The sequence below is a fragment of the Primulina eburnea genome, chromosome 1 (genome assembly GCF_022965805.1).
Source record: "Primulina eburnea isolate SZY01 chromosome 1, ASM2296580v1, whole genome shotgun sequence".
Lineage (NCBI taxonomy): Eukaryota > Viridiplantae > Streptophyta > Magnoliopsida > Lamiales > Gesneriaceae > Primulina > Primulina eburnea.
In genome coordinates, this window is record NC_133101.1 from 59,150,298 (window position 1) to 59,171,144 (window position 20,847).

Genomic DNA, 20,847 nt, shown 5'->3' on the forward strand with positions numbered 1-20,847 from the left:
TTTAACTGTTAAATTGGACTTTTTATCGTTGGAAAACAAAAGCCCAATGATTTGGCTTAGGCTTACACTGTTTGTTTGACGTAGAAAATAGCAAATAAAGGGAAAATATCATTTTTATGACTTGTGAATAGTTTACCAGACAACGTAGGAGGTGAAATTTCTGCTGTTCAGGTGGACCCGTCGAACTAGAAAATGCTGAATTCTGTATCCACAAATCCACCATTCTGATTCCTCTCTCGATTTTTTCAGGCGACTACTCATAGCCAATCGAATCAGATCGAAGTTACGCCGTGGAAGGCGATCGCCGTGACCCTACAATCGTCCGCCGCCGATTTATGTACTCAGACATAAGTGGCTGTTGTTGGTGGATGATCTAGTAATTCTTTGTATAGGTCGAGGTTGAGATTGAGATTCAAGGAGAGATGAATGTCAGCCAGGGGGCGGTGCATCCAGTGGAAGCGCCGCCGCCGCAGACGGAGGGTGCAGCTAATGTGCCGCTTCCGCGAGTGAGGATGAGGGATCTCCAAGGGATGCCGGGGACAGTGGGGGGTTGGGTGTTGCGAGTGTGCCAGTTTTTGTTCGCAGTTGTGGCGCTTACGGTCATGGCAACCACGAGTGACTTTCCTTCCGTCACCGCCTTCTGGTAATTCAACCTCTTTATTTTACTTTTTTACGCAGTAACTGCTCCTCTTTTTGTGCTGATGCGATTAAGGTTTTCTTTGTATTCAGCTGTGTACATCGGAATTGAGATTGATGTTCTGTTTAGTAACCAATTGAATTTATTCTAACATTAGCGAGCAGAAATTATCTTTTCTCTTTGCTCTCCAACGGTCTCAGCTTTTTCTTTGAAAATTTTGCTGTTGAATTAGGGGAAAGATGGTTCATTCTTTGTTCTTTGTGGTAATTGGGTTGGATGTTTTTCTGCATGGTGTCTGGATGCATCGTGATAATCTATCTGAGATGTTCTGTGCTTGTTGAGATCGTGTCTGATTTTTTCACGCTGAATGCTATGGACAAGTTTGAGATTTCCGCTTCAGATTATTTGGAAAAAAGATTCAGGGAAGTGCATAGGGTGCTCTATTAGTTTCCGGCTCCATGGTCTATACTTTTTTTATCTGGAGCGGTGGTTCCCAAGGAAATGCAAAACTCTACAATCCTGACCACGAAAGAATGCTCTTGCACCTAGAAACACACATGAACTACATTATTGACCAAATTTAGCTAGTTTCAATGAGAAGGTGTCAGCGTGTTACCAAAGTAAATTTCAAAAGACCATGCCCATTCATTATAAAACTAGGGAACAAAGCACATGCGAGGAGGTGTGTCCATAAAAATTTGTGTTTATGGAAGTAATATATGTGCATCGTAAAATTATTTTGTAATTTATTAATAAAGTTAGCTTGATTGTGAACAGCGAATTATGTATGTTAAAATCATATATTTATTTAACAGAACTATTAATTATTTGTTATAAGATCATTTTAAACTATGTAAAAGTAAAATGAACTCGCAATAACCATGTTGTGTAGAATATTTTTGCAGTAAAATTATTGTTCACCAAAAATAGTTGAAATAATACTTTGTGCTTAATGTATGATAGCTGCGGATGATAATTGTATTGTTGGTATGTCATCGAGGAAAAATCTCTATCAGTTCTCGTCGATAATATATGACAGAGGGAGATATAGTGAACTGATATGATTAGTCTTGTATATCTTGGTTGTAAATTTACTTCACTTTTATCTTGTTTTTCCCTTTTCAGCTACCTGGTTGCTGCTGCTGGCTTGCAGTGCATGTGGAGCCTTATCCTATCAATTGTAGATGCTTATGCACTTCTTGTGGGACGTCGCTTGCAGAGTTCTAGAGTTGTTAGCCTATTTGCTGTTGGTGATGGGGTAAGTTAGATACCCATCAATAAATGGTGTTATATATTAAATATTCTTGTTGGGATGGCAATAAAATCCCATGTATTCATATCAGTGCGATGAAGTGGTTGATTTTGTTGACATGTGATGAGAATCAATATTTAGTGTTCTTTATCTCTCTTTTTAGCACGAGTTTATGTGCTAGATTTAGCAGTCAATGGAATTGATACTTCTAAATGTAATTGTGGTGTGACAAAATAATGAAACTGTTGACGTGTATTGCTTTACAGAACAGTAAGATAGGAAACATCATTCTTCTTTGTTAAGTTTGATTTTTCTTGTTGACTGTTGCAGGTGACATCGACCCTAACATTTGCTGCAGCCTGTGCATCTGCTGGCATCACCGTTCTAATCGGCAATGATCTTGGGGCATGTGGAAAGAATCATTGCGCACAGTTTGAAACTGCCACGGCTATGGCCTTCCTTAGCTGGTTTGCTGCCTTGCCATCTTTTTTGTTGAATTTCTGGTCATTGGCATCACGATGAAGAACAGATTTACAATTTTATGAAGTACAACCATATTAAGTTTATTTGGAGTTTTGGTGATTCCATAAATCAGAGCAGCCATGTGTTGTACATCTACTAGATTCTGTGTGAAGTTTGTAACCTGGGAACTTCTAGTCGTAATGAATTTACTGTTTCTAAATGGTGCTAGTTATAATATTATAGCAACATGAACAGATGTGGATATATCCCTGAGTTTCAGGACTCCGAGAAAAGGTTGGGTCTTCTCAGCTGTAAATTGGTATTTTTGTTGTTTTTATGTGAGAACTTGATCAAAAGTCGCCGCGATGGAAGTTGAATGTCAATCTGTCAGTTTTTGATAAACCCTTATGACGTGCATAAGTTGTAGGGAGTCCTGAATCTTGTATCTTCAAATTAAGACAATAACGAAATTGTAATTGGTATAAAAAATAAAATAGTCAGCAATGATTTATTTTCCAGATTACAATACAGCATTCGCAAAGCGATACTATGTCTGGATAGTCATAGTTTGTTTCATTGTTGGAATATGTGGGAAAAAATCCCGTCACCTGAGCTTACTATGAACGTCATATATAGTAGAAAATTACATATGGTATTTCTTGAGAGTTAAGATGGTAGGGTACAAGAATATGCTACAAAAAGCCTAAAAAACCTACGAAAAGCTGAAAAGATAAAATATTGCAAGAACAAAAAGTCTAGGATACATGGGAGTGAGCATCGTCACCATGAAAAAGGACTTGCCCCCAACAAGAAAACTTCGTTTTCTACATCTTTCACCCACTGACAAACGCGATTGCAAGTTTTTATGGCGAGAGCCTGCAAAATCCAATGGGAGTCCTCAGTAAAGATTACAAAACAATGACGAATATTTCGAATTTTCAACATGGATTGGCATCTTGCATGGCAGTTACTCTCTGAAGACCAAAGGCCACACAAACTAGCGGTGATTCATAGCATGTAGGACTGCCAAGCGTTCAAAATATACTTTACATACGTAAGAAAATGCAGGCTGCTCGCTTTTCAGCACATGTAATATTGTTCCAACCAACAAGAACACGGATAGAAGTGCCAGAGTAAATTGTATCTTACATAACTCGACAACAGCACTATTTCGGAAATGGGTACAATTCTTTTTTGAGCACACAGATTTGAATGGACAAACCTTGTCTGCGAGGGGGTCAAAAGCTCCATACAGTTCAAAATCTGATGTGACCCAGCAGAGTAGCACTGTGACATTTTAGCACCAAAAGGACAGTTAAAAAAGCAAATCAAACAGGAATTGAATTTAAAAAATGGCCAAATGCATTAAGGAAGAGTAATTGCCAACTAAACCCATATGACATCATTAGGCATTAAAAATGATAATCGCTTTTTTCCTAGATTGCAAGGAGCATTTATGTCGTCGTCAACTGATATAAGAAAGCTTGCAACGGAATCATGGAGAAATACACTGATAAAAATGCTGCTGGACGTGGGATTCCCAAAGATGTCCACAAATCAAAATTATTTTTGTTTCCAAACTGAGCCCCTCACATGGTATGATATTAAAGTTAAGCAAATAATTTCTTTCTTCCATAGCATTAATTTCAAAAATACCAGCATTGTAACAAAGCTCGAGGCAACTAATTGTTTATTTACATTAAAACATTCAAACCAGTCAATTATATGGCACTCATGTTGGAAAATTTCTGCAAAATTAACAAAACTTTCACCATCATTGTTACCTACATCTAGTCCACTGTTTTTCGATAGGAAGGTGTGGTCGACTTGTTCTATACTGAAACTGAGGGCAGAAAATGCCGATGCAGAACCTTACAAAGGTGGCAACCTTGAAATGACTCCTTATCCCACTTCCAACTAATTGTCATTGAGCCATGCATTCATATTATTTTGAATTGACATTCACATTATTTTGAGTTGACCTAGAAAAAAATAATGGAAAACTCTTTGTTCCGCAGCATATGTTTCCTCCGAGAATTTTGGATGTGATGCAACTGTGCAAGAAACAATTTTAATGCTAATAATATATCTAGGTAAACAGGCTGGTTATGAACCCACTGATATCCTTAACATCAAGAAATGCTTGAATTATTTATGAACGAAAAAACAAAGAATAACTGGTCATACTGGATATCATGCTATCAATACAAAGAACAGTTAAAATAGCTCCACTAGAACAAAAGGGTAAAAAATGAAGATTACTTACCATAATTTCCGTCTCTTCTAAACTGGGTTTTGTGAGGTCCTACTTCTTTATCATGCATGGAAGCATAAATTCTTTGATAAGCCCTGTATAATCTGTGAAATAAGAAGCTTCCGTAAAGTTATTATGATAGAGAATACTTGAGGGTCAAATTGCAGTCAGATTTTTCTAGTCACCTTTTTTGCTGCCTCAAACTGTTGATTGGAGATGAAAATTCAGATGACACATATTGGTCAAGATAAATACTTCGATATATGAAATGCCATAATCCATCTGGACCACCAAGGCCAACATACGACTCCGTTGTTCTACCCGGGGAATCTGTTGCAGATCGTGGATGACCTAAATGAGGAGATGTGGCTCCAGCACGAGAAATGGGTTCCATTGACAAATCCTCAACACGCATGCCACCATGTGCCAGGATCTTTGAACTTCACTTAGTAAGTTTGACTTCGAAAGTACACTTTCAACTCGAATCCTACAAGATGGGCCAGATATATTCGTTTCAGCAAAGACTGGACCAAAACAGAGCAATTTGCCCAAAAATAAGATTCTCTATAAGACCACGAAAAATCTCCCACAAAGTTGGAGATCACAAATTTTTTGTTCTCTAGAATCAGAAAACATAAAAAATTTACCTGCAGTCTTTTAGATGATAGAAGGCGTCTGAATTTGTGGTCAGCAATATCAGATAAGTATTGATCTGTCACCAAATTCAACAACTCACAAACATAAAATCTATGAACAATAACCAAATACAAAGATTCTACAACAATGTCCTGTGTAATATTTATTATTTTTCCAAACTTAAGCATAACTTACATCAAAATAATGAACATAAGCATAAAGGAATGCCATGGAATTGTATCTAGGCAAGCAAATTGGTGAAAAAGACTCTGAAGTCCTGCATGAAATTGAATCATGTAAGAGACAAGCGTCAGACAGACGTAAAAAAATAAGCGCCCTTACCTAGAAAAGGTAACCTCTGGTCACTACACTAGCTGACATAGAACATATATTAACATATTTTAAGGACCATAAACAAGTAGCTAAAGACAATACAAATTCTTTATCTGTTTCACGTGAGATGTATTGTGTTTGTAGAAGGAGGGAAAAGAGACACATTCAGTACTACCAATTAAGTTGTACTGCGACGCGTGCATAGCAGACTCACACTTCACACTGCTGATCTATCAAATAGGCTGGGGGAAAAGTAAGGCAATTTAATACGAGGAATGCGTGTGCTGTGAACCATGAAGAAACTCATACAAAGTTTAGTGCAGAAGTGCAGAACATAAGTAGATGAAGAACCTAACTGATCTTGATTTTCTACTGCATGTTATCACGATTGTAGACATAGAAATTCATCCACCAGAACTCTAGGAGCCCTTCATTGACGATTCTTTTGGAAGAGGTATTTACTTTTCATTTTTTATGCTATCCAACCCCATAATATTTGGCGTCTGCGTTTCATGTTTGAAGCTGGAGTTTGCACTCCACTACTTTCTAACCCTGCCTCCTCTTCATAAAAGTGGGGACCCGATATGGTCAATGTTCCCATTGTCTTCCGTGAATTTAAGTCACATATCATAATTATGTGCAAGTAACAAAGTCTATGTCTAGAAACTTCATCATATATGCCTAAAATTTCATTTACAGACCATTATGCATGAACAAACGCCTGGATCATAATGATAATAATCCAAGAATGCAGTTCGCTAAAGGACAATCAAAAAGTCTAAGGTAGTGTTTGCATATGCTTAAAAAAAGTAATTAAGGACTCTTCCTTTACAAATTTACAAAAGAAAAGTCTATGATCACTTTTTTTTAAGTATTTACAAACACTACATAAATAGTCAGTCGATTCACATTAAATAACAGGAGATAGCATGTTTTTTCATAGGATTTCCCAGGATGAACAACTCTATCCCTGTTGCGAAATATCGGGATAGTATTTTGGACCATTTAACAGCAACAAAAAAGTGGCGGGCAAACTTCACAAACAAAATAAGTTTGCATGTGTGCGTGAAAAAATTGCTTATTGAATGAATGATGCCTGCAGTTCGATCAATCAAGAAAGATAACAGTGACATGTGGAAGCTATATAAACTTACCTAAATGATTCAGAAGACATAATAAAATTTGAGAGTAACAGTATATCATCGGGATGAAGAGATGCTTTTTGTGCACCAACAAGACTGATAACCTGTATCACGTTTCACTCTAAGATGGTTTGACAAATAAATCATCAATAACTCCGGCATCATAGTAACTAAGAATATATGATCAGGCAACTTTTAAATAAAGGCGAGAATGGCACAATTACCTTATGTCTACACATTAAGAGTGCAAACAGAACTCCTGAATCAGCTATGTCTTGCAAGATGGCACCTGCAGCTTGACGTGTCACATAAGAAAGTGGAAGACAAGCGTAGGCATGAAGAAAAGTGGCGGGATTCCTACAATTACAACCGAGAATAATATAATTATAAACCACTAATTAGTTTCAAAAAATTTATGGTCTAAAGACTCTAAACTGACTTGATTAGATGACTGACTAGATAACACTTTGAATTGGAACCATGAGAAATCATGTGGTTCACTGCTTAATTTCAATCAACTAATATTAAAAGTTTTTACCAGTTTTATGTCTTATTTTTTGCAGCAGTCCGTCAGTCGGACACTTCTTACAATCGTTTGGGCAAGTGTAATTTCTATTTTAGCAGCACATCTGTGTCCGAAGAGAATCTGACACCACATTGCACCAATATGTTGCATGCACATACATCATAGAGCAGCAGTATAAGTGGCAGTGGACAGGCTTTCTTTTTTCTAATAAATAAATTGGCATAGCAATGGGTTGACAGGCGTATCACATGGACTGCTTTCAAAAGCCTCCGCTTATACACATTTTATGTTCACTTTTAACGTGCCTGGGAATCCAGAGTTGGGTTTTACAATGTTTGGGGAGCAGAACTATATTTTCATTAAATATTAGGTTTCCTATGGATTTCTGTTCATTTTTCACGTGCCTGGGAATCCAGAGTTGGGTTTTACAATGTTTGGGGAGCGGAACTGGATTTTCTTTAAATATTAGGCTTAATGATTGTAACCAGATATCCGTACGATAATGACTCATGACTCGATTGATAAACATTATACATTTTGTTGAAAACAGTCAACCCTGGTAGATTGCAGATTGGTGGAACAATCACAAAGGTCATCATGGGACTTGAAGCATCAAATCATCACAGTAAAAAATCAAACTAGAGGACAAAAATAACAGCATATTATCAAAGTAGAGATAGGAATTGTAGGGCAAGAGGAAAATAAAAGGAAGAAGAGTGAGTATTTCATCAGTTTGCAAGAGTAGATGGTAAAATATAGTTTGTGCTCTTTAATGCCCTTCTCACTCTTAACTTTATGAAAAGAAAAGAAATCAAAGCAACTCGTAGCATTATCGGCAGAAATTATACTGTTGAACTGCGACCTGGACAACCATAAAATAGATTCGCAACTAGTTAAGCTTCTAACATCTTTTGGTCACACATAAAGTACTTCCACTTATACAACACATCTTGGAGAAGAGAAACAAGACGTCGATAAAATAAAATAAAGAAATTGGATAGCTGATGCTGTACCAAATTAATTCAACAAGCTAAGGAGCATCAGGCATACCAACTGAAAGAATGAATGAGAGAGGAGAAGACAGTGTCAGTTCCTCCAAGCAGAGATGTCAAATCAAACTTTGGATTCTTCTCAAAACATCGATATACAGATTTTGTGAGGATGAGTATAATCTGGATATAGATAGGAATTAATGTGAGTAGACATCCATTTGGGGAAAAAAAATCCAGCAACCTAGAAGAGGCAAAACTATAGGCTGGGTGTTGAGAGCCATAAAAATAAACCAATAACTAGAGGAAAGAAAAGCTACCTGACTATAAAGCAGCTCTAGCTGTCCCCTCAAAGATTCATAAGGCTCTTCTGTGCAACTTATGCACACCAAGTAAATAGGTCCTTTCACAAGAAAAATTACCTGAAATATGAACCTTCTATACGAGTTTGAAAAACGCAATAAATACAACACCAGATAGGATATGTAGTTAGTTTTCCAACAAAATCACCTTTTAGGGGAAAAAAGTTAGAAAAGATCATTATTCGCCTAAACTAAGACAGCACAGAGATATTAATTATTCAATAACAACTGCAAAGAAACACGCATTTCAGATTCATGTTAAAATACAGGAAATATAACAGGCAAGTGTTACAATCCATGATGAATCAAATATTTTTACATTTTTTAGTACCATTTTGAAATAGTTATTCTCGCTGCACTTAGAATTACAGCAAGGGACAACTTACTGCTTCAAAGTAAATAGATCATTCACAACATTTAGTCAAGATGAGTTTTAGTTTTACCATGGAATGGTGCTCTTTATCAATCACCCTTCCAGCACGTAACATTTTAACATTATTTCGATATCTACTGAATATAATTTTTAAATCATAAAATCAGGAAAAAAAAAACATACACAAATTTGATGCATTATTTAAAAGGGTTAAAAAGACATGTTCCCAGCAGTTAAAAAATTTATGGGACAGAGACTGAGAGCATTTGTAACAACAGCTCAGAATTATTTTGGCCTTCTTAAGACTTTTACAATTGGTGATACATGCTTCATGATGCTAGAGTAGAGTGTGTGAAGTTTGACAAATGACCTTTTTGAAACATGTGGATGTAGTTTTTTTACCATTGATACGATCAATGCTTTTGCTTTTTTCTCACGTATCTCTTCCACAAACAGCAAAAGAAACCATAGAAAACAGAGCAATCGTAAAAGGATCCCCAAGGCCAAGCTAAGTGATTTTGTTCAATTGAAAAAGACTATTTTGGCATTGAGACTATCTCAACCATTGATTGCACTTCTTGATTTTCACCCATAATAAGCAAAATAAATAAAATCAAAGAATGATAAGGGGTATTTGTTTTCATTTCCTTTGCTCCCTATTACAATACCAACTGAATTCAATCTTCTTTTCGACTTCACATTAATATTCTCTACAAGCCTCACTACGATCTGAATGAGTTCAACCATCACATAAAGTTGTCCATTGGAGTCGCGTCAGACAATCATTGGCAGCAGGTATGAAGCCATATAGAAATGAATTTTGGTTCAAATATGGAAGGCAATCCTACAAGAAATAAAATTTTCCAGAATAGCTCGATTTTGCATACAATCTCGTACAAATGAACCAGGAAGATGGATATGAAATTTGAATTTCTTAAAGTCACTAGATCTAGTAGGTTCTTTCTGAAAACAGCAACCAATGTGATGAAGCTTTATAATTTCCTCGTAAATTTCTGAAAATTATTTTTTTTAAAAAAAATCATTTTTACAATGTTTCATTTATGATTATGCTCTCTGAATTAATTTCCGAACTCTCCACATTAACCAAGGAGGCAAACCTCAAATTCATGTAAATTGAAACCTAGCCAGCAAAACTTACATGCTTTAACAGCTGAATTTTAACATTGCAAATTTTTTTTCGATAAATAAAAATGTGAGCTCATTATTATTTTCCAGCAAAGTCATACAAGAACAGAAAACATCACAAGCAAACAAAGGTGGCAACGGCAATAAATTTATGTGTGCTGTTGGACCTACTTTATATGTCATAAGGTAGCTCCTAAAATTGTTCTATGAAGAAGCTGTGACAAACCAGAAGATTTTTAGCAAACTGTAAAACATGTTACTTGAAAGTAAAGTTGACACTCTAACGTCTAACCTGGTGTTTTCCAGCTATCACCAATTTGACCCGGTCTCCCCTGAGAATATCAAAAAAGTAATAAATGGCATCCAGTCAATGAATTTAACAACAATTGAAAGTATTAATATGTAACAATACTGTTGTTGCAACACTGCGTACCCATTTTCAACAAAAGAAATTATGGCCTGCAACGTTGCAGAGAACCCAGCTAGCTTATGTTCATCCCCATATCTTTGAAGTCAACAGTAAAACCAGAAGAGAGAAATATCATCCATTATTAACTTGAAGTTCATAGAACAGCACAACGACTTCATGTTAATAAGAAAAGAATACGGGCCTCATAATCCAGAATCTAGTAAAAGAGCAGGGGCACAAACCTTGAAAATATAGGTTTGCCGGAGTGACTCAAAATTAAAAAATGTTTCTTCCTCTTCCTCCATGAAATTGAAGCATCGTCCTGTAATTAAACGATCAAACATCCCATATAACATAGATCAAGAGAATTTTACCTTCATTTATATTTCTTTTCTTATAAAGACCATAACAAACAATATCTAGCTTTATAACGTAATAATAAACAATTTAAGCATATGATATTCATACAGTAGATCGTTAACTGTATAGCATTCAGTTTTCCAAGTAGCAAATACACGATGTTGACTAACTTCGTCTTACTGCTACACTTGAAAACAATTTGTAAACTATTTCCATCAGGAAATACAAAGCCAAATTGGTATTCAAATTTGAAAGATATGTACCCAGCTGACCTCATCTGGGTGGCGCTTGCCGGAGATAATTGGCTCCTGGGACCCCACAACTCCATCGTTTTTAACCTCGCGAATCTCATTCTCATCCCCCTCATCATCATCATTAATTTCATCACCGCCACTGGTGCTTCCCCTCTCACCGGCATATCCGCTGCTGCTCGGGCTCAAGGGAAGCTCAGTCTCTTCTCCCTCAGAAATATTCCTCCACGGTAACGAAGAGCTTTCTTTAATCACACCCGAAGTCTCCGCCATCGACCTACCTCCGAACTGCTTCTCCTCGATCTCATCTTCCACCTCGTTACCTCTAATTTCTCCGTTCAACGGCTCATTCGAGATATTGATGCGCTCAACGGGTTCCTCCACCTTTTCGTCTTCCTCCACTTCATCATCATCTAGAGTAATCGACGGAGGATTGGAAGAAATTGAGATAGAAGCTAACTGATTTTCCAAGGCGTCGAGTGATTGATCAATCGAATCCGGGTTCGGATCCTGATCCGAACTGGAATCAGGGTTTTGATGATCATTGCTCTCGGCGGATGAGCTGAGGGATGAAGCAATTGAATCAGAAGCCATTTTTAATAATAATTTTACCTAAAGAAGTAAACTAAACAATGGGACTAGATTTCTGGATCATTAAATTTAGGGTTTAGCAGAGAAAATTGGATTCGATCGAACAGCAAATTTAGAGTAAAGTCGGGAATGTTGAAGAGGAGTCGTTGTATCTACCATTCCTGGTGGTGGAAAGAGACGGACAATAGGTAAACGACGGCGTATGTCTGATCAATGATGTCGGGCTGGGAGTGCTGAGAATGAATAGCAAATATGGGCCCAAACTTTATTTGGGCTTACTCACAGGCCTGCATTTTTTTAAAAATGAAATTATATGTTTTCTTTGATCTGAAGATGGCCTCAAGATGATGTCCAATACCCAGTAATTAATAAATTTTATTAAAACATGGCCACTGTTCGGGTTTTACCCAGACCCGAACCACACCTGGTCAATGGCCAAAGAGTCGGTTGATCGGGTCGATGGGTTTGACACAAAACTATGGCCGTGACCAATCCAATGTCGTCCGGTATGGTTAAAAACTCATAGACTCGTCTGGTTGGACCCGTTCAACCAAGCGGGTTGGTTGCTTTTAATTTTTAAAAAAATGTACGGGCACGATCAACCGATCACGTGGTCATTGGAGATCAACATTCCGACAAATTTGAACAGTCGGGTCGACCGTTTAATCACTTTCTAAATTTTATTTAAATATGAAATGGACGGCCATGATTTGTGGCCATTGATAATAAAGGATCACAATAACGTGGCCGTTGTGTAACGGTTGACCTAGACCTGGGTCGTCTGGTCAAATGTGGAACTTTTTTGGCTGATTTTTATTTTATAAATACTCACACCTCTTCATTTTTTCCATACAATTATCTCTTAATTCTCAATCTTTAATTCTCAATTCTTTATAAACTCTCAAAATATTCACATAAAGTACAATCCACTACTACTAGTAATATCATTTTAAAAATTACTAAGAAAAGCTTTTATTAAGGGAATGATCGAAACATCCACGAGGATTTTCAAGTTCCAATCAGAAACATATGAATTATTTTAGTGACGCAGAAGGGGAAACTATTGACATATTACGATGATGGTCGCAAGACATAATGTGATTTTAGCTCATAAACATGCATTGTCACTTATAAAATATCTCGCCTTAGGAAAGCGGTTTATTTCGTCTTCTCTGATACTTGAACTCAGGCCATACAGACTTAAGTACCTAGATTCGTAGAGTATTGGTATCAATTGAGCTTTCTATGAATGACGATGCATGTGTATGAGCTACAGGTTACAGCTAATGCTAGACTACGAGATATGACCAGCAGTGGTGCATAGATATGAATTGAGACTCATGTCGAATCGGTCTACAATCCATGATTTGTTACAATTAATATCCATTACTCAACAAATTTTTCATACGATTTAGTAAACTTCTAAATTTTAGGACATTAGATAACCCTGACCGGCATCACGAGGCATGACCAGATCTTTCTATGTAGCTCAACGAGCTCCACTGGGAATGAAAATACAATATATTAATTTTAAATATGAGTAAATAAAAGTAATATACTTCAAAAAGGAATAGTTTGTAAATTAACAGATGCCAGACCCTGAAACATTTTGTTCCATAATTATTAAAGTTGGTCAAAAAATGAACCATATTAGCAAAGGATCAAGAATTTATTCTTCATTGAAATTTCTACTGAACGTTCCCTTTACACAAGCCCCCCACTGAAAGTGATAAAGAACATATCAACCCCAATCCTACACTTTCATCAAAGTGCTTTGCCATCTTTATATTCTTTGATTTAAGGTTTATTCCGGGTTTCTGTTTTCTTGAAGATGGCATATTTTGGACCAAGATTGTAGCCAAAAATAATTTTAGATCATTTAAAACAGAATGAACGACTTCTGTACGTAACATTATAAGAAAAGTCTTAATTTGAAAAATAAATAAATAAATAAGAAAGAAAAGAAACTAAAAGTTTAAATTATGTGTGTGGATAATTGGTGTCCGGTGGGTTCACGATGTTTTAAAATTTGATGTCGTTAAAGACAACTTTGGGACGCAATATGCAGATACAATATAATTATGGGATTGGAAAACGATGAATACATGATGTAAGATGGAATCGTATGTATATATATAGTATAATGACAATGATTTATATTTGTATTGTTTTCTAAAATTTGAATCAAACAATGGCTCATCATTTTATGCGAATCTATACAATCAAATTACCAAGTGTTTAAAAAATAAATGAAAAATCATTGAATCTGCCCTTGATTTGTGCTTGCCTCGATATAGTGAGTTCAATTATCAGAATTTCGATTCTTTCAACTAAAATTTTATTGAAAAATTACATCGCACATAGTTTGTTCATTGTGATTCATCTAACTAATATGATTTTCAAATTACTAACATTTTACCGAGTTTCATTGTTAAAAAAATCATATGAATCTAATGCAATCAAATTCGTGATTCTTGTGGAGTAAAATTTTGGCAAAAACTTGTGTGAGACGGTCTCACGGGTCGTATTTGTGAGACGGATATCTTATTTGGGTCGTCCATGAAAAAGTATTACTTTTTATGCTAAGAGTATTACTTTTTATTGTGAATATGAGTAAAATTGACCCGTCTCACATATTAAGATCCATGAGACGGTCTCACATGAGACACATTCTAAAATTTTTGCTATGCAGAACTTACATTTTATATATACTTTTTCGAATACACTCAATAATGACGTTATTAAAAATTCAATATATTTTATATTATTCATATATGAAAATAAAATATTATTTAAAATTTAATATAAAAATTAATCAAAATTTATATATTTCAAATTTATCTTGCATCGCTCTTTTATAAAGAACGAAGTCTCTTTTAGAAGATAGAAAAATAGATTTAAATTCATGATATTAATTCTCTGAAATAACAAAAATTTACTGAATATTTGAAATTTATTAATTCAAATACGACTAGCTTTAAATTATGTTGTAAAACGTTCTCTTTTGGGTGTGAATAAAATTGGTCATTCAAAACATGTGTGATATATGCGTACACACATTTATCAACCGGAGATTGTGGGAAGAAAACTCTGCTTCAAAATACAAAATTTATCCGCGATCATAACAAACAAGGATTAACCCATATAGCCTAGAAAGCAAACTGGATTAGGGATGGTAATAGGCCGGGACAGAGGCGGGTTTGCCATCCTCATTCCCATCTTCGAATTTCATCTTCACTCTCATACCCGTCCCAATTCCCGTTTTTTCGGATTCGGAGAATCCCCAAACCCAAAATTTCGAAGATCAACTTCTCATTCCTGCCTCCATCCCGTTTCAAACATATTAATATAACAAAAGATGACGAATTTCGAAATTTTTTCAAACTAAAACTTATTATTATCTATTATTATTAGAGATAATATTAATATCAATATCAATAATAATAAGATTATTAATATTTTAAAAAAATAATAATATTATTATATTATTAATATTAATAATACTATTATTTTATTATTAATTTTATTTTCAGGACGAGTTCGGAGATTTCGAGATATAAATAATAATCTTATATCCATCTAGAATTATGAAGATTTAAAAAAAAATTAAATTTCCGAATCCGAACCCAAACCCGAAAAAATCAAACATCTCTGTCCCATTTTCGGTTTTCCCCACAGGCCCCAAACCTATGGACAAAACTGCCATCTCTAAACTGGATTCAGAAGTGGATTTATGCTTTTCTTGTCCCAATTACTTAAAAGAAAGCCTTTGAGTCCCCCAACCCGATATAGAATTAAAATGATCGATTTCAAATATTCCAAATTAATTCATTTGGCCTAAATAAGAAAATATAGAAGAGCCTATGTCCCCAATATACTGCTGAAAGGATGGATTTCAAATATTTCCAGAATATTATTATGCCTTCGGAACACTTTGAAGAATATATCAATATTAAAAAGAAACTGCATTGATATTCAACTAACTAATTTATCCATTTCGACAAAATTTATAGATTTCGGATTTTTAATTAAATAATACAGATTTCTTCACCAAAATGTTAGAATTGCATTAATTTTTTTTCCAACAAAGTGATGGTAATTAGTAACCTCCATCAATAATCAATCCTGGAACCCTGTTTTCTGCCAAATCGCATTTCTAACCCTGCGGAGTTCTCTACCTTTCAGAGTCCTCCCAATTCCTTCGTGCACAGAGAACGACCCGATCCTAGTCCTCGCCATTTGCCTTGCCAAAAACTCGTGCGGCGGAACCCAATCCTCCATCTCCCCGGCGTCGTTCCCCTCGTAATCATCGCCACAGTCTTTGCTTCGATTCTCCCTATACTCATCCTTGAGTATCTTCGACCAGTCCGGGACGTTCACCGGAAGCGACGCCGGTGATCCAGCTACACTCCTCGTCCCCGCAACCGTGGGATTCCTGCTGGAAACTCTGGTACTCTTCTTAAGGTACTCCGGAGAAGCCGAGAGAGTCGCCGTGTTCCAGACGTCGGACTCGTCGAGCTCGAAGATCATCGAATCGTTGGCGTGTGCGTGATCTGCGGGTAGGAATCTGTAGTTACTGGCTCTTGGGAGGCAGGTTTTCGGTGCCGACATGTGAGACCGAAGAAAAGAAATTGTACGGAGGTGGGAGATATGTATGGAGAAGAAGGGCGTGCTGAGAAAGGTGGGCTTTGTTCTGCTTTTATAAAGGGCTTTTGAAATGGATAAGCTTTATTCTCTCTCTAAAACTGTATTTTGCATTTACAACTGCAACTGCGAGACACTTCGAAGTTACAAATTTACCCCCGAAAAGCTTTCAAGATGGCCACGTCATTTATTAATTATTATTAATTTAGGATAGAGAATTTACGAGAGAAAATATTTTCATTTTGTTTTTGAAGAAAAAGGATTTCATCACTTCACAACGTGGGTGACGATTAAGAATATTATTGGATGGACCTTAAATTGAGATTACAATATAATTATAATAATTTAATTAATAAATTTAGAATATATTAATTAAATAATTTTGATTAGTATATGATATTCTCATACAATATTTTACTGACTATGCCTCTTATTAGTTTACCGTAGTTGATAGTATAATTAGTCGGTAAAAACTTGAGACGGTTTCACGGGTCATATTTGTGAGACGGGTCTCTTATTTGGTCATCCATGAAAATGTATTATTTTTTATGTTAAGAGTACTACTTTTTATTGTAAATATGGTTAGGATTGACCCGTCTCACAGATTATTCATTTTCATGCTAAGAATGCATTAGGAAGAATTGTGGATTTTCAGCTTCTTTCTAAAATGGTATCCAAAATTCACGTTGGAGTCAATTCAATCCGAAACCGATTAAATTGGGTTCAGATTGAACCGAATCAAATCGGACTAGAAATAATTTTTAAAAATTTCTTAATATTGTATTTTTTGGGGGGAAAATTTTGTCCACCCAAAAACGACGATATTAAGAAATTTCAAATGAATAAAGACGAATTTTTTTTTTCCAAAAAACAAAATATTAAGAAATTGAGTAAATCTATTGTGAAACAGTCTCATAAATCTTTATCTGTGAGACGGGTCAATTCTACCGATATTCACAATAAAAAATAATACTCTTAGCATAGAAATTAATATTTTTTCATTAATGACTCAAATAATAGATTCGGCTCATAAAAAATGACATGTGTGACCATCTAACACAAATTATTATTTAGTAAATTTTAAAGAAATTATTTGAAAGATCATCCTCCAGGTACTAAAATCGGCTCAACTGTAGTTGTTCAGGTAACAATAAATGTCCGCATTTACCCTGCATTAGAATATCTCACTCGCCACCACTCCAATACACGTGTCCCCGTTGTTAAATTCGAGTGCGTCCAAAATCAGAAACCCTTGGGGGCACAGCGGTAAAATCATACCCCTGTATCTTTAAAGAGAGACCTCCAAATTTGTCGCTTAGGGGAGACGCCCTTCACCTGGTTCCGCTCTCAAAGTTGAGGCTTCCAAGAAATTCCAACACGTGTACGCCTGTCCCTGGAATAAGCCACGTGGCGCAGCGCTTGTAGGATGCGTGATCGCACGTGAACTGGGACCCATGTCTGCGTATATTTCGTATGTACACATTGGTATGATATAAATTGATGTATCGATGGATACAAAAATTATATTTTACGAAAAATAAATTTTAAGTATTCCTTTGTCCTAAATATGAAGATTACTCCTTAATTGGGGTTGTTATGATATATACACACGCAATTTATAAAATGGTTCAATGAGTTAATTTTGTGAGATGAATTATGTATTTAGATCATTTATGAAATAATAATATTTTTTTATTATAAATATAGAAAAAATTAACTCATTCTTAAATAAAAATATGCAAAATCGTTTAAAAAAATCACCCCCTATATATATATATTATATATATATATATAAGTAATGATACCCTTACACTCTTTTTCTGCACATTTATGTGCGTCTGCCTACGTGACACGCCCACGACCACACAAAATTTTTTGTTTTGTTTTTTATAAAAAAAAACTAATCAATCATACATCGCTATGTAAACGGTGCTCATATTACCGTATACACATGATGCGAAGAGTAACAAATTCGTATATATATAACATAAAATTTGGTCCTGGAAAATATATATTGAAATGGTGATGGAAATAAGATTAGAAATGCGGGGGCATCATGATGAAGGCGCAGTACAAGCCATCTGCTCTCTGTACCCATCAATGGTGACAAATGGTCAGTCACGTGTCAGCTTATCATCTCATCTTCTCTTTTGTCCGTTTCTGCCCAATTATGTGTGCACCAAATACAAAGTTTGAGGAAATTAATAATTGCGTAATTTTTTTTGTATTACACATTTTTAATTATAAGATGAATTTTATAATCTGTATGAAATATTTTTATACAAAATATCGAAATAGATTGTAAATTTATCTCATAAAATATCTAATTATTTTTCTCACACATCTTATGCCTTGAGATCTGTCACTCTCGCATATTTATTTTGTATCTTGATTTATTTACGTAAAATTTTGTGTGTGAAATTATTTCGTCGCACGTTGTCTTAGGTTTTCGAGTTGGTAAAATATGTGAATGTTTGATAAATAATCATAAGTTTAATTCTCCTTACTAATACATGATCGGATCAGTTTGTCACATAAAATTTCAACGTTAATGCTTCGAGCCTTTTAAGGAGGAGAAAGAACGTATTCTCATATATTTAGCTAATGATAGTGGCTATCTTAACATAATAATATGCTAACTGTACATTCTTAAATATATTATTTGAATGTTAATCTAAATTATGTAATTCTTTGTATCAATCATGGTCCTATTATTACCTTTTAAAATGCTCCATAGGGAAGGTGATTCCTCTTTTTGTATACGGATTGGAAGAAAAGGTAAAGTTAATGTTGTTGTCACCTCTTCTCGTCGAATCTGAAAATCTGGTCTTGAATCACGAACAACAGCAACAAAACAATCTAGTCGAGGCAAGGAAAATCCTTTCTCCGCAAGACGAAATTGCTCGTATATAGTGCTATACGTCGCAGGCAATCGTCCCCAAGATACAACGACTTCACGTCGAGAATTTGCAGCACTTCAAATCTCGAAATCAGCAACAATTATATGCAAGAGCTCTCAAGTATTTTTCGAAAATGGTGCAGCAATATGAGAAGAGAATATGCAAAACTTCAGCAGCCTTGGACAATGGTGGGATGGATCATTTATAGGTGATCATTGGATGTGTTAAGAAGACATGTCTCTCCAGACTGGGTGCATTGAGGAGCCACCATTCTAGCCAAAGAACACATTGTTTGACTCAAAGGAAGCCACGAACAAGTGCTTTGAAACCAAGGGTCGCGCATGATTCTCAGAAACACGCTGCGCGCGCAGCCGCACGACAACACCCGCGGCCGCGCGCGACACATTGTAAATGTGCAGCATACGCACAGTAGGGCGCACGCAGCTGCGCGGCCGCGCGCCCAGTTCTGGCCAGATGCTCGAATTCCAGTGACATGCGCGCATCCGCGCGGGATGTGGCGCCACCGCGCGCCCAGTTTTGCCCGAGTGCGTGCACGATGCACACTGTTGTGCATTCTTGTTGAGCTAAAATCTAATTTCCAAATAAATTTGGTCTAAAAAGATTAACTTTGGTCAAAGACCGCACCGCACCGACCCGAGACGAGACGAGCGCGTGCGTGTGCGTGTGTTTCACCGAGACACATCCTATTAGCGTCTTCCCCCTTCTAAAAACTTCTGGTACCCCTTGGGGCCCAAACCCTTGTCTCAACTTGGAGCTTATTAGGGAAACTTCATTTGGTGATTTTCTCAATGTGGGACAAGCCACATTTGAGACATCACACTTCCCTTTACAACTCAACACCTCTTCATTATTCATTTATCCAACAATCCCCCTCATAAATGAACTTAATGCATGAATGCAGATTTACTTGAAAGCTCTTATGAATTGTTATTGCATTGGGATAGGTAGTTTTTGACTTTGAACCTTCCTTAGTAACATACTATAGGATTTACTAGTTGAGTAGTGACACGATGTCTTGAACTAGTCAACCGTTTATGTAAACCAAGTTAATAGTATTTACACAATAATAACTCTAACATATTCTTGTTCTCACGTTGTGTCCGTTTCGGCCCTGGACCATATCTTAGATTCATAAGTGTTTTCCATTGAAGCGGCCATTACTTCTCACTTATATAGGTGATCTCCTATGTAGAGTATCCTGCCATACTCTACCTCATAGGTATAGGAATCATTAAAAGAAACTTAACCTCACCACATGTTGCAGGTCTTTTCTACTTGGATTTCGTAGGAATGAGCCTTTATTTATTCCAAGTACTCAAACTAATATTTATAACTTAGTTGTCCCATTGAACCAAGGTCATGGGATCTCCACTTCACAAGGTTGGGTTACCGCTATAGATATTTTATTTTGTGGGTTTTAAGCCCATTCCTCTCAACAATTTGTACATTTGATCTCTATTTATTCTTTAGTAAACGGATCCGCTAGGTTTTCCTTTGATTTCACATATTCAACAGAAATAACCCCATTTGAGATCAATTGTCTTATGGTATTATGTCTC

At 36.0% G+C, this 20,847-nt stretch overlaps 3 protein-coding genes across 4 annotated transcripts; 1 reads left to right on the forward strand and 2 right to left on the reverse strand.

Annotated features, from left to right (window-relative positions):
• Positions 1-74: 74 nt before the first annotated feature.
• Positions 75-2,787, forward strand: LOC140834916 (CASP-like protein 5A2). 2 transcript variants are annotated; one of them, XM_073200120.1, is made up of 4 exons: positions 75-171; positions 250-643; positions 1,763-1,895; positions 2,220-2,787. In XM_073200120.1, the coding sequence occupies exons 2-4, from the start codon at positions 423-425 to the stop codon at positions 2,409-2,411; spliced, it is 546 nt and encodes a 181-aa protein (XP_073056221.1). In that variant the 5' UTR covers positions 75-171; positions 250-422; the 3' UTR covers positions 2,412-2,787. The 2 variants fall into 2 exon arrangements, with proteins under 2 accessions (XP_073056221.1, XP_073056216.1); XM_073200115.1 differs by having other exon boundaries at positions 120-643.
• Positions 2,788-2,984: 197 nt separating this feature from the next.
• On the reverse strand, positions 2,985-11,915 carry LOC140834906 (vacuolar fusion protein MON1 homolog). The gene is given in 15 exon segments (XM_073200105.1): positions 2,985-3,227; positions 3,574-3,638; positions 4,618-4,709; positions 4,791-5,037; positions 5,040-5,092; positions 5,253-5,317; positions 5,437-5,518; positions 6,729-6,820; positions 6,941-7,073; positions 8,293-8,414; positions 8,552-8,653; positions 10,405-10,444; positions 10,546-10,617; positions 10,764-10,843; positions 11,154-11,915. Coding segments are annotated over 15 exon segments (1,914 nt in total). The 5' UTR covers positions 11,727-11,915; the 3' UTR covers positions 2,985-3,131.
• Positions 11,916-15,842: 3,927 nt separating this feature from the next.
• Positions 15,843-16,334, reverse strand: LOC140808994 (protein S40-4-like). The gene has a single exon (XM_073166426.1). The coding sequence runs from the start codon at positions 16,332-16,334 to the stop codon at positions 15,843-15,845; it is 492 nt and encodes a 163-aa protein (XP_073022527.1).
• Between the last annotated feature and the right edge of the window lie 4,513 nt (positions 16,335-20,847).

What these genes read in the sequence shown, in the direction of transcription:
- LOC140834916 (XM_073200120.1), top strand. Translation starts at nt 423, where the DNA reads ATGAATGTCAGCCAGGGGGCGGTGCATCCAGTGGAAGCGCCGCCGCCG. An exon ending in CCTTCCGTCACCGCCTTCTG is followed by an intron (nt 644 to 1,762) that starts GTAATTCAACCT and finishes TTCCCTTTTCAG; the next exon opens with CTACCTGGTTGCTGCTGCTG. An exon ending in TATTTGCTGTTGGTGATGGG is followed by an intron (nt 1,896 to 2,219) that starts GTAAGTTAGATA and finishes TGACTGTTGCAG; the next exon opens with GTGACATCGACCCTAACATT.
- LOC140808994 (XM_073166426.1), bottom strand. Translation starts at nt 16,334, where the DNA reads ATGTCGGCACCGAAAACCTGCCTCCCAAGAGCCAGTAACTACAGATTC.